The sequence below is a fragment of the Ictidomys tridecemlineatus genome, chromosome 9 (genome assembly GCF_052094955.1).
Source record: "Ictidomys tridecemlineatus isolate mIctTri1 chromosome 9, mIctTri1.hap1, whole genome shotgun sequence".
NCBI classification, from domain to species: Eukaryota; Metazoa; Chordata; class Mammalia; order Rodentia; family Sciuridae; genus Ictidomys; species Ictidomys tridecemlineatus.
This window is the reverse complement of record NC_135485.1, coordinates 50,312,589-50,329,374: the sequence shown is the minus strand read 5'-3', so window position 1 is coordinate 50,329,374 and position 16,786 is coordinate 50,312,589. Positions and strand designations below refer to the sequence as shown.

At 35.2% G+C, this 16,786-nt stretch overlaps 2 protein-coding genes across 8 annotated transcripts in view; one reads left to right on the top strand and one right to left on the bottom strand.

Annotated features, from left to right (window-relative positions):
- Stap1 (signal transducing adaptor family member 1) overlaps nt 1-16,786 on the bottom strand; it is a 36,496-nt gene that overhangs the window by 739 nt on the left and 18,971 nt on the right. The window contains exons 7-8 of the mRNA XM_021730660.3: nt 12,443-12,512; nt 10,498-10,594 (exon numbers count right to left, since the gene is read on the bottom strand). Coding sequence (XP_021586335.2) covers nt 10,498-10,594; nt 12,443-12,512 — 167 coding nt within the window. The remainder of the gene's footprint in view (nt 1-10,497; nt 10,595-12,442; nt 12,513-16,786) is intronic.
- The window catches only part of Uba6 (ubiquitin like modifier activating enzyme 6), a 127,639-nt gene that overhangs the window by 96,970 nt on the left and 13,883 nt on the right, over nt 1-16,786 (top strand). The gene's annotated exons all lie outside the window — the stretch shown is intronic.

Below are 16,786 nucleotides of genomic sequence, written 5' to 3'. Positions count from 1 at the left end.
TTTTGTTTTTATCCTAGATCTGTAACTAAACCAGTAAGTATTTGCCTAGGAAAAAATATTTTCCTTTTCTTTAATGTCCTTATCTGCCCTACTATATTTTGAAGTGGCTTTGAAAATGCTAATTTTTGAAGTTGAGAAAAATAAATCAGGAAAAGTATCTGTGACCATTCTAAGTTCCATCATTGCTCTTGCCTTCTGGTGTCAGACAGTTGAATGCTGACATGAGTTAGCAAAGATCAAAGAAAATTCCATTTTATTTTATTTAGTATTTTATTGTCAACAGTAACTTTTTCCAAATCTCTAGATTGGAAAACTTATATGTTCTCTAATTCCCATTTCTCAGCTCAGGGAAAACAAAGTTAAGTGCTTTAGAAGTCCCAATGAAGCTTAGTTCATATTCCTGAAATAATTTTAGAGGTCCACAAAATTTTTTTAATGCTTCAGTGCTATTTGACAGTTTTAAATTTTGTAGCTTTTCTAGAAAGTTCTGTATTCCCATTTATTGTATTTTAGTTTTCAATCCTGTTTTTGTTCTACAGAAGATACTCTGATTATTTGAACTTTTTCTTCACATGCCTAATTTCATTTTACATCATTCCATATTCCAAACAAATCTGAAATGCAGCAAGAATGAGTAGTTTGTTCCTAAATACTAAGCAAATAGAACCAGGTCAGTCAGGTAGCAGAAGCAGTCTGGTTGTCTGTTTCTGAAGTCGTTGACATTTTACATCAAAAGCCTGTTTGTTCAGTTATTTCTTTCTGTTGTCTGTTTTCTCTTTCCTGGTCCTGCTTTCAGGTGGCCCCTACTCAAATGTGCTGTACTGTTGTATGAGCACCTAAAACAAGAGAATATTCTTGGAAACAAGGAGGAGTTAGCTCAGGGAAGCAAGGAAAGAGTTGGAAATATTTTTTTATTTTCTCTCTCTAGAGAGATTGGGCAGCCCCAGTCTCACAGAAATACATGACAGCACAATAGCTCCAACTCTTCAAGAATTCCCATCTTGATGAACTGTGGTGATGCATGCCTAAAATCAAACTATTGGGGAGACTGAACCAGGAAGACTGCAAGTTCAAGGTCAGCTTGGGCAACTTAGCAAGATCCTGCTCAAAAATATAAAGGGTTGAGTCTAGTCCTCAGTGATAGAGTGCTTACCTAGCATGTGCAAGGGTTCAGTCTCCCGTCTACAACAACAACAACAAAAAGCCCTTTCTTTCTAGCTATAATACCAGGAAAAAATGATCCTTGGTGTAGCTGGAAACATGAGAGTTGGAAAAGAGTATCCCCTGGTTTTATATGTGATATTACACAAGTTCCAGGTTCAATTCAGTTGTGCATGCACAAAACAGCAAAGGCTTTGAAAATTAGGATATAAACCATTGCCCAAGTCCAATGCTAATAATCCCTGAGGTATTCAAACCCAAAGTAGCATAATAAAGACTTTGAAAACTTAACTGATTTGGAAGCACTTCCCACAGAAAGTGACATAGAACTAGTTCAATTTAATTGCCTCCTTAAATAAATACATGCTCTAGAGAATTTCAACAGACCACAAAAAGCCATGAAAATAATATCCAAAATGCTCAAGACGCAATCCAAAATTATTTGACATTCAAAAGGTCAAAGAAATGTTGCCAATTCTCATAATTTTCCAATTTCCAAGGGAAAAGGCAACAGAAGCCAGTACTAATACATCCAAGATGTTGGAATTTCTAGTTATGCTTCATGAGGTAATCATAAATACTCTTTTTTTTTCTTAAAGAGAGAGTGAGAGAGGAGAGAGAGAGAGAGAGAGAATTTTTAATATTTATTTTTAGTTCTCGGTGGACACAACATCTTTGTTGGTATGTGGTGCTGAGGATCGAACCCAGGCCGCACGCATGCCAGGCGAGCGCGCTACCGCTTGAGCCACATCCCCAGCCCCCATAAATACTCTTAAGTCACAAACTTTTAAACTTTTGCAATGAAAAAAATGCCTGAAGTAAAAAATTCACTGAGCAAGGCACTTTGGTGCACACCTGTAACCCTAGAGGCAGGAGGATCACATTGTCTAGGCTAGCCTGGGCAACTTAGCCATATTCTGTCTCAAAATTTTTACAAAATGTTTGGTGAGGTAGCTCAGTGATACAGCTCTTGAATCTGAGAAGCCCCTGGTTTCAATCCCCAGCATTAAAATTGTTTTCACTAAAATGTTTCTCAGACATGAAAATTTTAAATTATCAAATCAAATACAAAAATACATTATAACCAAATGAGTTTATGTAAGATTTGGACAAAAACAGAAAATCAATATAACTCACCATAGTAACACGTAAAAGGAAAAACCATATGATCATCTCAATAGATGCAGAAAGATCATTTGACAAAATTTAACAGTCACAGAACAGAGAAGATAGCAAATTAGAGGAAGAGTGTACTTCCCAGTAGCTCCTTAGCACCAGATTAAAAAGTGGGAAGGGCTGGGATTGTGGCTTAGTGGTAGAGCGCTTGCCTAGCACAGGTGGGACCCGGGTTGAATCATCGGCATTACATAAAAATAAAGGCATTTTGTTGTGTCCATCTACACCTAAAAAAATAAATATTAAAAGAAAATGGGTACTGAATGATCAATGGGTTTTAGAAGACATCAAGGAGGAAATTAAAAAATTTTTAGAGTTAAATGAAAACAGACACAACATATCGGGATCTATGGGACACATTGAAAGCAGTTCTAAGAGGAAAATTCATTGCTTGGAGTTCATTCCTTAAAAAAAGAAAAACCAACAAATAAATGATCTCATACTTCATCTCAAAATCCTAGAAAAAGAAGAGCAAAACAACAGCAAAAGAAGTAGAAGGCAAGAAATAATTAAAATCAGAGCTGAAATTAATGAAATCGAAACAAAAGGAACAATTGAAAAAATTGACAAAACTAAAAGTTGGTTCTTTGAAAAAATAAATGAAATTGACAGACCCTTAGCCATATTAGCGAAGAGAAGAAGAGAGAGAATTTAAATTACTACCATACGGGATGAAAAAGGCAATATCACAACAGACAGTTCAGAAATACAGAAGATAATCAGAAATTATTTTGAATCCTTATACTCCAATAAAATAGAAGATAGTGAAGGCATCGATAAATTTCTTAAGTCATATAATCTGCCCAGATTGAGTCAGGAGGATATAGACAACCTAAACAGACCAATATCAATTGAGGAAATAGAAGAAACCATCAAAAGATTACCATCTAAGAAAAGCCCAGGACCGGATGGGTATACAGCAGAGTTCTACAAAACCTTTAAAGAGGAACTAATACCAATACTTTTCAAGCTATTTCAGGAAATAGGAAAAGAGGGAGAACTTCCAAATTCATTCTACGAGGCCAACATCACCCTGATTCCGAAACCAGACAAAGACACTTCAAAGAAAGAAAACTACAGCCCAATATCTCTAATGAACCTAGATGCAAAAATCCTCAATAAAATTCTGGCAAATCGGATACAAAAACATATCAAAAAAATTGTGCACCATGATCAAGTAGGATTCATCCCTGGTATGCAAGGCTGGTTCAATATACGGAAATCAATAAATGTTATTCACCACATCAATAGACTTAAAAATAAGAACCGTATGATCATCTCGATAGATGCAGAAAAAGCATTCGACAAAGTACAGCATCCCTTTATGTTCAAAACTCTCGAAAAACTAGGAACATACCTCAACATTGTAAAAGCAATCTATGCTAAGCCTCAGGCTAGCATCATTCTGAATGGAGAAAAATTGAAGGCATTCCCTCTAAAATCTAGAACAAGACAGGGATGCCCTCTCTCACCACTTCTGTTCAACATAGTTCTTGAAACACTGGCCAGAGCAATTAGACGAAAGAAATTAAAGGCATGAAAATAGGAAAAGAAGAACTTAAATTATCACTATTTGCAGATGACATGATTCTATACCTAGCAGACCCAAAAGGGTCTACAAAGAAACTATTAGAGCTAATAAATGAATTCAGTAAAGTGGCAGGATATAAAATCAACACATAAATCAAAGGCATTCCTGTATATCAGCGACAAATCCTCTGAAATGGAAATGAGGACAACCACTCCGTTCACAATATCCTCAAAAATAATAAAATACTTGGGAATCAACCTAACAAAAGAGGTGAAAGACTTATACAATGAAAACTACAGAACCCTAAAGAGAGAAATTGAAGAAGATCTTAGAAGATGGAAAAATATACCCTGTTCATGGATAGGCAGAATTAACATCATCAAAATGGCAATATTACCAAAAGTTCTCTATAGGTTTAATGCAATGCCAATCAAAATCCCAATGGCATTTCTTGTAGAAATAGATAAAGGAATCATGAAATTCATATGGAAGAATAAAAGACCCAGAATAGCAAAAACAATGCTAAGCAGGAAGTGTGAATCAGGCGGTATAGCGATACCAGATTTCAAACTATACTACAGAGCAATAGTAACAAAAACAGCATGGTACTGGTACTAAAACAGGCGGGTGGACCAATGGTACAGAATAGAGGACACAGAAACCAACCCACAAAACTACAACTTTCTTATATTTGATAAAGGGGCTAAAAGCATGCAATGGAGGAAGGATAGCATCTTCAACAAATGGTGCTGGGAAAACTGGAAATCCATATGCAACAAAATGAAACTGAATCCCTTTCTCTCGCCATGCACAAAAGTTAACTCAAAATGGATCAAGGAGCTTGATATTAAATCAGAGACATGGCATCTGATAGAAGAAAAAGTTGGCTACGACCTGCATACTGTGGGGTCGGGCTCCAAATTCCTCAATAGGACACCCATAGCACAAGAGTTAACATCTAGAATCAACAAATGGGACTTACTCAAACTAAAAAGTTTTTTCTCAGCAAAAGAAACAGTAAGAGAGGTAAATAGGGAGCTTACATCATGGGAACAAATCTTTACTCCTCACACTTCAGATAGAGCCCTAATATCCAGAGTATATAAAGAACTCAAAAAATTAGACAATAAGATAACAAATAACCCAATCAACAAATGGGCCAAGGACCTGAACAGACACTTCTCAGAGGAGGACATACAATCAATCAACAAGTACATGGAAAAATGCTCACCATCTCTAGCAGTCAGAGAAATGCAAATCAAAACCACCCTAAGATACCATCTCACTCCAATAAGATTGCCAGCCATTATGAAGTCAAACAACAACAAGTGCTAGCGAGAATGTGGGGAAAAGGGTACACTTATACATTGTTGGTGGGACTGCAAATTGGTGCAGCCAATTTGGAAAGCAGTATGGAGATTTCTTGGAAAGCTGGGAATGGAACCACCATTTGACCCAGCTATTCCCCTTCTCGGTCTATTCCCTAAAGACCTAAAAAGAGCATGCTACAGGGACACTGCTACATCGATGTTGATAGCAGCACAATTCACAATAGCAAGATTGTGGAACCAACCTAGATGCCCTTCAGTAGACGAATGGAAAAAAAATGTGGCATTTATACACCATGGAGTATTACTCTGCATTAAAAAAATGACAAAATCATAGAATTTGGAGGGAAATGGATGGCAATAGAGCAGATTATGCTAAGTGAAGCTAGCCAAGCCCTAAAAAACAAATGCCAAATGTCTTCTTTTATATAAAGAGAGTAACTAAGAACAGACTAGGGAAGAAGACCATGAGAAGAAGACCAACATTAAACAAGGATGAGAGGTGGGAGGGAAAGGGAGAGAGAAGGGAAATTGCATGGAAATGGAAGGAGACCCTCAAGGTTATACAAAATTACATACAAGAGGAAGTGAGGGGAAAGGGAAAAAATAATACAAGGGGGAAGAATGAATTACAGTAGAAGGGGTAGAGAGAGAAGAGGGGAGGGGAGGGGGGGAGGGGGCATAGTAGAGGATAGGAAAGGCAGCAGAATACAACAGACATGAGTATGTCAATATGTAAATCAATGGAAGTGTAACTGATGTGATTCTGCAAGATGTATACGGGGTAAAAATGGGAGTTCATAACCCACTTGAATCAAAATGTGAAATATGATATATCAAGAACTATGTAATGTTTTGAACAACCAACAAGAAAAAGAAAATGGGTAGGTAACTGTGGTAACTACTGAAATTCAACACTGGACAGCAAAAGAAAACATAGGCACAGAAAATCATAAGCACTGAATATAATATAAAAAAATAATAGAGATAAAGTAGCTATGGCCTGCTGAGAGAAGAGAATAGTAAAAGGGAAAAAAAAATTGGCTTGGGGATACTTGTGGAGTAGAGATGGAGGCTAATCTTAATGGACCCAGAGTCAATGGGAAAAGCTGTTGAGCAAAAAGCAACCAAAATCACTCAGTCCATGGGCCAGACAGTTTGAAGGGAAATGGGATCACTGGTGCAGGAATGATTTTTAAGCACTGCACAGCCACAAGCAGAGGCAGGGGATAGGGAACTTATAAAGGAAGTTGCCATCTGACCCAGCAGTCACCTATTGTGGGCCCCAGAGTACAATTGAAATAAGTGTAAAGAAAATTGTGCCCAGGGTATCTAGGCTCCAGATAGCAAGAAGGGAAAGCTCCCTTTATTGCTGGCACCCCATAAGAGCTATTGAGGAGATAACCTATAGCAGCCATACAGGAGCAACTTCACTCCAGGGCGCTACTGGGTAATTCACATCCATAGCAGTGAATGTGGAACCTGTGGAGGTTTAGATTTCACACCCAAAAGGTGGAATTTACAGGAGGCAAGAGAGACCCAAACATCCAACAGAAAAGGGCATCTCCTAAGCAACAGGGAGTGTAGATCAAATCTCAAATCCACTGACAGAGTTCCAAGGGTCAACCAAGACCAAAACCTAGTAACTGGAACTTCCAATTTAGAACTCTGCACCACCTCTACTACAAGAATGCACAATTTGTCTGCATTCAACAATCTATCCCACCACATTCTGGGAGACAGGAAGCTGAAAGCTACTACAAGCAGCGCTGGCCCCTAGCCACAATGGCAGACAACTAAGTGAGGACCACAAAGACATTGGACTGAACAAACCCCAGCTCTTTACTCAAGGGTTACAGAGCCCAAAAGTAAAAATTAAAAAAATGAAAATCCCTCCTTGCCAATAATTTTGACCTCCTATGTGAAAAAAAGCCCTTTATCTCTCATTAAGAATTTTTTCTCCTTTTTTCCATATTTCCCCTCCCTAATATTTTACATCTAATTTTTTAAATTTTTTCAAATGTTTCATTATCATTTTTTCACTTTTTTCTATACTGTAAGAGGGTGTGTATATGGGTTTATGAATGTGGGTGTTCTCACTGTGCAGATAGGTTTAAAATATATATATATATGTGTGTGTGTTTGTGCATATATATTTATATAAACATACATATAATCTTACTTTCATTTCATTGATTTCTTCTTCATTTATTATTTAGCTTTGGTTTGACTTAGCTGAGGTATAATTATACATAGGTTTGAATTGTTTTTTGATCCTATATTTGTTTGTCCTTTGGTTTTTGTCCCTCTTATTGCTCCTTCACTCTCTTCCCCAATTAATAGCCAATTTTTCCTGTTCCCTCTTCCTCTCATTCATTTTTTATTACTTTTATTCTCCTCCTTTACAGCTGTCATCTGCTACCTATCTTCTGCCTTGTTATTTAAATATTTAAATATTCTCTTGCCTTGTTAACCTATTTTTTTAAGAAACTGAACTCCCACTGAGAATTATATAGTATATCTAATTCCTACACTACTCTTGTTGCTCTGATTATTAATACAGTGGATGATGCAATAGATACCTGCTGTTTAATACCTGATCTAGTTTACATTTTTTTATTGTTGGTGCTGATGTTAAATGCTGACCCTACCATTTCTTTACAGGTGGCAATTAGTGTTACAGATATCAAAGTAGACTGGCCATTTATCTTAAGTCTGTACATATGTTGCTAACATTGGTACTATTCTTGGCTCCTCCATTCCTCTAAAGGGGTTTGGAAAGTGATAAGGGCACTTCAAGTTTACAGAGTAAAAATCAGGCTGAGAATATTTATAACAGCCAAGTAACAACAAATCTCACTCCACATATGATCTAGCCCCACCTGAGCCTTGACAGTATATCAACATATAGGATTAGGGAGGAAAAAAAACAAACCAACAACCAGGCCCCCCAAGGAAAAACAAGAGGGAAACCTCAAATTCTTCTCCTAGAAATCTACTCATACATGAGACATAAGTCCCAGGGGAAAAAAAAAAAAGGATAACTACACACAAAATGACATATATAAAAGAGGAAGGGGAATACATCTCAACTGATGCAGAAATCCAAGATCTGTGAAAGCATGAAGAAAGAGGCAAACAAATCTCTTCCCAAATTCACAGTCCCTGGCAAAGGACCCCAGGGACATGAAAATGGATGAAATTCCAGAGAAAGACTATTAAAAAACTGATTGTTAAAATGTTCAATGAACTAAAAGAATATATAAAGAATGAATTAAGAGATTAAAAACAGAAAATGAAAGACCATTTCAATAAGAAATGGAAATAGTGAAAAGAAAGCAGTCAGAACACCCAGAAATTGAAGACACAATGAATCAAATTAAAAATTTATGTAAAATCATCATAAATTATGCATAGAAAATAAAACTTCAGACCTTGGGGACAGGGTATATAATCTTAAACACTCAGTATGTAATAAAGGAAAAAATAAATAAAAGACCATGAACAGAATAGACAAAAACTCTGAAACAGCATCAAGAGAACAAACCTGAGAATTACTAGGATAAAAGAGAGCATAAAGATATATGCTAAAGGCATTGAAAGCATCTTCAATGAGATAGCAACAGAAATTTTCCCCTATATTAGAAATGAGATAGACATTCACATACAGAAGACAAACTGGACACCAAATTGAGATCAGTGGCAGAAAAGGTCAGGATCAGAACAGAAACTCATGATCAAAATGCCTAACATAGAAAATAAGAAAAAAATATTAAAAGCTGCAAGAGAAAAATGTAAGGTCACTTAGAGGCAAACCGACAAGACTCACTTTGGCCTTTTCAACCAAGATCCTAAAATCAAAGAGGGCCTGGAATGAAATATTCCATTATCTAAAAGAAAACAATTGCCTGCCAAGATTTCTATGTCCAGCAAAGGTCTCTTTCAAGATTGATGAAAAAAATAAAAACTTTCCATGACAAGGATAAACTAAAAAAATTTATGACCAACAGGCCATCACTACAAAGAATACTCAAAAGATATACTGCACACAGAAGAACCCAGAAACAAACTCCAAAGCTCCCAAATAGGAATGAGTAGGTGTTGAGAAATTACAGATAAAGATTATATTTAGGACCAGCTACAAAATTTGTGAACCCCTTGTGCATAAATTAAGAATTTCAAAACAATGATAAGAAGATCATTAAACCCAGCATGGGACCCTGTGCAATAGCACAGTTCACATACCCATGACATTGGAGAGGATAAAAAATCCAATATAACTTTCCTGCTGCGTGGATTATATTGTATCAGTTATCTAATGCTGTATAACAAGCTGCCCCAAAAACGTAATGGTTATTTTCAACAAGCATTTTATTTTATCATGATCTATGGGTCAGAAATTCGGATTTGATTCAGTTGGGCAGTTCTACTTTCACTTGATGTCACTTATATGATTTGAAGTAACCAGTGGCTTGAGTGGGGCTGGATTGTCCTAGTGAGCCTTGGTCATACATCTGGTACTCTCAGCTAGGAGTGGCTTGACCTCTCTTCATCTCATCTCTAATCTTTAAAGATGATAATCCAGGCTATAATGATGGAGGCAGAGAACTAAGATCATCCAAATAATCAAGTGACTCCAGGTAATTATTAAGGAAGAACACAGTAAATGGTAATGTCACTCTCACATGAGACCTCAGAGCAGCAAGGAAAAATGGTAGCTTCATGTTCTTGGACTAGCATTTATTTACTTATTTTAGGATTTTTAAAATTAAATTACAGACATAAAAATCAGTTAAGTTAGGCCTTTTGGTATAATACTTGGAATTACCATGCTGCTATTTACACAAAAATTCTCCTGGGATTTTTATTGGATTTGGTTAAATTTTCACACCAATTTAGGGAAAACAAAAAAGGTTATCAGCTTCCTAATAAATTTTTAAAATGGTTATTAGTACAAGTAACTAATTCCTAACAGTCCCTGAGGATTTCCTAGTCTTCAAAATGCTTATCACAACAACATTCTATATTCTTGTAATAAATTCACTTTGGCCTAAATTAGGCATAGTTAGTTTCCTCTACTTGAAACAAATCATATCAGAGATTTTTGGTTTTCTTGTGATTTCCTTTTTTAAAAAATTTTAATATTTATTTTTTAGTTTTCTGTGAACACAACATCTTTGTTTGTATGTGGTGCTGAGGATTGAACCCGGGCCGCACGCATGCCAGGCAAGCGCGCTACCACTTGAGCCACATCCCCAGCCTTGTGATTTCCTTAATTCAGCAACAAAGTGAAGAACATACCAAGCTTGTCCTCAATTGAATATATAAATGGTCTTAAATTTCCTCGAGTCTCCTTCACAAAATAATCAATGACACTGAAAAGGTTTGGGAGTGTTACCTGTATAAAGAGAAAGTGAGAGAAGGCTCAGAGTCACCCAGGTAAAGAGTAAGATATGCTCAACTGTAATTTAATGAGGATTCTTGTGTATTTCCTGAAAATCATGTCAGTAATTTACTTCGGTAGCTTACTGACTGACCGTAGTTTTCCTTACCCCTGTGTCTTATTTCTCCTTTTTAATAAGCATGTTGCAGTTCTCTGTTGAGGAATTACCCCTTACCTATTGAGTACAGTCTGGTGGACAATAATTAGCTACCTTGCTATTCTTCAATTAAGACATCAGAATTACTGAAGTTAGGCCAGAAATTTGAACTTGAGTAGAGGAACAAAAAAGAATAGCAGCTTTCTAATAAAATGGTTATTAGTACAAGTAACTAATTCCTAGTCAGTCCCTGAGGATTTCCTAGCCTTCAGAATGTTTATCAAAACAACATTCTATATTCTTGTAATAAATTCACTTTGGTCTAAATTAGGCATACTTAGTTTTCTCTTCTTGAAACTAAAGAATACTTAAAGCCAGAGAATTTAAGCATTTTAATATCTCATTGTGTCAGGATAATTTACTGATCTAGGAGTATCTGAAATGTAGCTTTACCCCCAACAAAAATTTTGTTGGTCACACATCTGGTGAAGTCTGCTTAAATGTGAATATCCCAGGTAACCTTGAAGAGGAAAAAAATTCATCAAAATGTAATTTGGTTGAGTGACAGACAGGGTTGGGGAGAGTGAAAGAGGAAAGCAGCTGTAGAGACTAATGACAGAAACGAGTACCAGTCCACCAGTTACAAAGATGTACCAGTTACATTATTCTTCCTTGACCATAACTTGTAATCACTTGATTATTTGGATGATCCTGTAGCAACAAGTTCTCTGCCTCCTTAGTTAGAACTTGTTTTAAAGCTTAGAAGGCATGGATCTGAGACATGAGAGGCACTGGGAGGCATTTATGGTGAAGATATAAGCAAGTCAAGTTACAGGAGTCAGCAGCTGCCTTGTTCTATAACCGTTATGGGTGAAGTATAAAAAATTCGATCACACTATCCTTTTTCTGTTCGATCAACACAGTGGGCCTAGAGAAACAAAGAAATTCTTTTAAGATTTACCAATTCCATTTAAGTGCTATTCAGAGACATTTTTCCGGGATCATCTTTCCTTTCTTACAGCCTAAAACAGCTGTATAACTTTGTATTAGCATACTAGAACATAGGATACACCACCACATTTTCATCAGTTGAGACGAGTGTAAATAAATTTTCTCACCTGAATGAGAGGTATTATAATATCTACTTCAAACAAATGAAAAAGATTAAATTGTATATGTAAATTAGCTCTATGCCCAACATGGTATCAGGTAGTTAAGATTTGATATCTTTAGCCACATGATAAGTCAGCTAGCATGGGAGAAAGGTTGAAGACAAGGAAGAAACCCTTTCTTCACTGGTATGTTGCTATTAAGAGGGAATTTCTGAACTTTTGCATTGCAAATTTTAGAAGACTAGTCATTTGCAGATTTCTTCCCATAGCACATTTTAATGCTTATATGTAAAATAGATGCTTAATAAAAATATTTTCTCTCCCTGAAACAATTATATTGATAAGAAATTCACAAGAAAACAGTGGAATTTTTAGAAGCAGATTATCTTCTACTTTACTTTTATCATCTGTCCTTGCATCTCACTTCTCACCCTAAATATCTTCCACCTGCAAGCCTCCTTATCTTGCCTATTTTTTTGCCACTATATCCCCAAGGGGGGGAAAAATCTGCTTTTCCATTCTTTATATTCTATAAAGATAAGTTTGGGAGGAATCAGGGAAAAGTTCATCAATAGCAAAGAAATATCTACTTACAGGTTTTTCCAGTTCAATAGTGTAGTTTTTCCCTATGCTCATCACTTTGTAGTGCTTGATTCTTGGCATGCTAAAATGAAACAAATGGTTAATCTCCATTTGATTATATGACTGAGCCAATGCAAACTCAAGTGAATATAAAATATGACCTATCTACTAAACCTATGTGCCCATGACTATAGTGGAGTGGGGTGGGGGTAGGGGAACCATCCCATCCCTGCTGGGTTGTTTATTTTTTTAAGCTGATTTACTGCATCTCTTTTGGGAGGCAACACATAATAGATACAGGAAATCTAGCTCACTGAGTAAGTGAATGAGAAAGAATAAAAGGGAAAAAGAATTCAAGAACTAAAAATCATTCAGGTAGAAAAAAAATTTTTAAATGTCAGTAAGCCACAAAGTAGACGTTATAAAATTTTATGTAGGTATATACAGAACTCTTTTTTAAAGAAGTAAAAAAAAAAATTATTGAAAGCAAATTGCTTTCTCCTCTGCCTCATCATTAATTTAACCAGAGAGCCCTCCATATCCCTTATTCATCGTAACTCAAATACCACCTGGATATCTACTAACTCCAGAGCAGTCTTAGAGAAAGGAAATGTATAGCAGATGAATCGAAACCTTTTCTTTTCTATTGTCAAATAACACTCTAAATTATATGTCCCCCTAAATTCATGGTATTTTATTCATTATGAACTGCTGAAGAACAAAATATACATTTTATTCATCTTTGTATTACAGAATTAGGACATAATAAATATTTATGAAACTGAATTTTAAAAAGCTTAGAAGCACATATTCTGCTGCTATCTAGAACTAAACAAATTTATACAGAAAACAGAAGTCAGTGTCCATGCCAGTTATTTTTGAATAATAATAGTATGTTTGTCTTGAATTCCTTTGATTCATATGGCAATAGTGTTTAGAACCAAAACTTTTTCTATTGTTCAAAAATCAACAGCATTTATGATGATGTTATTTGTTTAAATGACAAACTAATTCAACATTTGTCCTATGTTCAGAAGCTGTCTAAAGCAAAATAGTTCATCAGATTAATCTGGTCTACATGGCCTTTTCACCTTTAAAAAAAAAAATTAGTTCTTTAGGGGCTGGGGTTGTGGCTCAAGGGTAGAGCACTCGCTTAGTATGTACAAGGTGCTGAGTTCAATCCTCAGCACCACATAAAAAAAATAAATAAAATAAAATAAAAGATATTGTGTCCAACTACAACTAAGACAAAAAAAAAATTTTAAATTACTTCTTTGTCCATTTCTATTTCATACTTCTCTACGACTGAAGTATAAAGAAGCCTTCTAATCAGGGGACTTTCCTAATATACCATTAAATCCAACTGTCAACTAAATACCATATTGAAAAATAATAATTATAATAAATTAATTCCAATGTATTACTTTCATAACATGGGATAAAATCTAACCAAACTTTCTCCTTCCTTAATGCTGATACTTCAGGTATCAGTTACAGACTAGTGAAAGAAACATTTTTGGACAGAGAATCTTACATGCACCCTTTTAGGGTGATTGACTCTGACTTTAGTTTTACCCCAACCATGAAAAGATCTTCATAATCTGTTACTTTTGAAAATTCTCTTCAATTTCAGTTAGAATTCTTGAGTTCTATAAAATAAGCAATTTCCATTTTTTGGAAGATTGATAGAAAACTTGTTTCAAATTCTGGTTCTATCATGTGCACTCTGTAAGTCCTCATTTTTCATCTATAAAATGGAGATGGTATGGCTGGGGTTGTGGCTTAGCACTCACCAAGCACTGCAAGGCCCGCACCACATAAAAATAAATAAATGAATAAAGGTATTGTGTTCAACTACAACTAAAAAATAAATATTAAAAAAATGGAGATGGTAATGATTTACCTACAGTACTATTGTGGGTTAATGCTTGCAAAGCTCTTTTTGTACAGTGTCTGATACATTTAAACACTCAGTATATTACAACTACTTTTTACAACACTTTATTGTTTTAACTTGGCAGTTTCTGTGAGTGTTCATCCCTTCATTTGTAAAACATAGAAAAAACTGTCTTGCCTCAGTGTTTTTCTTAAATCTGTTTTTTGTTCCCATGGTACTGGGAATCAAACCTAGGGTCTTGCATGCTAGGCAAGCACTCTACCACTGAACATTATCCCCATCCCTGTCTCAATATTTTTATTATGCCTGAAGGAAGTTTTTGCTATCACTCAATACAGGATCCATGAATGGTGTTATGTAAGGAGAAGATGATGATTGTTGTTAATAATAGCCATAATCTTATCACCATTCAGGGGAAAGCTGTGAGAGAAAAAGCGACAGAAATCAAACTAGATTGTGAAGCAAAAATAAGGTGGAAAATTTTATTGAAGTCGTTCAGGCTTTCGCTCATTTTAAATTTTGTTTTCCTTCATATACTGTTTTTTGTTTTTGGTTTTTTTTTTTTTTAGTTTTCTACAGGCATATATGGCAATAGTGTTTAGAACCAAAACTTGAGAAAAAGTCAAGATCATTAAAATTTGCTGTTTAAGATTTTCCTGATTATAACCTAAAAAATTAAGCAACTAGTCTTTTTTAAAAAGAAATGTGTGGCCTTAAATGTGGTTATAAGTACGTATTCCTACTTTCTGATCTCAATGTTAGCCAAAAAGAAAAAATAAACTTTGGCTAAATGTTTTTTACTGCTTAATTAGCCAATGGCCTTTCAAAGTGTCTGTAATACAAGCATGGTACCTAGCTGTAACAATTCCAAGAACATGAAGTTGTTGCAAGAATAGCTTTATGTCTGATCAATTCTTTTGCCACTGGGCTGGGTAGAGATGGATGGTCTTCTCCACCAAAAGAGGAGTCACCTGGTATTTTGGCTTTGAATGACTTCTGTTTATTTATGATAATACTCTTCCCTCCCACAGCTGATCTGTTAACAGATGGAAAACATTTTACTTTCAAGTATTGCTTTGTAAACCAACTTGTTCTTTTCAGCTCATGTTTTACCAGACACACTCTTCTAACTTGCATGACTGAACATTTCTCCTATAACCTTCCTGTAAGAAAATGAATTGGTTTGTGGGAAGCACAGGTGCTCCATAATAGTCTAGATTTCTGCCAAATTCTTTAAGCTAAAGTTCACATATTCTCTATAATTGCTATCTTTAAAAATTAAGTAACCTGTTAAATAGAAGATATTAAATTCAGACATTTTAAAAGGTCTGTTTGATACATTAGAGAACAAAAGTAATGATCCTAAACATAATATATCTATTTGGCTCACAAAGGGAATTTATGTGACAAGAGTTAAAATTTTCTAAGCCACTTCTATGTCTAAAATATCCTCCAAATCCTAAATAAGCACATACTGAAATAAATAATGTTTTAGTAAGACCATTCTACCTCAATGCTGGGTTTCTAAATATAAACTGAGTGTGGGAGTTAGTTTTATCCAATCTTGTATAAATTTTATGACCATCAGCTCATTTCAAACTAGATCTGAGTATACTAAAATTAAATTATGTAACTTTGATATGAACTTCTTTACCAAACTATTTCTTATGATTTTGAAATATAGCTTAAATACAATTCAAATGTAAGTAAAACTGTGATGTTAAGTTCATGTCCTAAGCATACAAACACTGTCTGATCATAACTGGAAACAGTGTTGTTTCTCATAGCTAATTGCAAAGGTTGGATGTAGACTATCTTAAAATATTCTATTGTGCAGAATATATATATATTTTTTAAGTGGATCAAAAACAATTAGACCAAGAAAGAATACATGAAGAAAAAAAATTGCTCTTTTATGACCTAATTTTGCTTTTAAGCATTTAGATTATGTTTCTTTAAGAAAAGAAAATCTATATAAATTTTAATTCAGTTTTATATTCTCTTATTTTTTATGGAAGGTCAGTTAAAGACATTCTATACTTTGGGAAATTACTCAATTTCCTAAACCCTGAAATATGTCAAACTCCTGGACCAGGAGACACGAAACAGAAAAATCTACTTTTTTTCTCAGGGGTTCTAGGCTCACTGACATTTAACAGCAATCTTAACTTTTTATTTATTTTTTTTATTTCAAGATAGTCAATTAAGGGCTGGGGATGTGGCTCAAGCGGTAGCGCGCTCGCCTGGCATGCGTGCGGCCCGGGTTCGATCCTCAGCACCACATACCAACAAAGATGTTGTGTCCGCCGAGAACTAAAAAATAAATGTTAAAAATTCTCTCTCTCTCTCTCTCACTCTCTCTCTCCTCTCTCACTCTCTCTTTAAAAAAAAAAAAAGATAGTCAATTAAGTTATAAATCAAATATGTTGAACTAAAACATCTGTGATATTCTACTATAT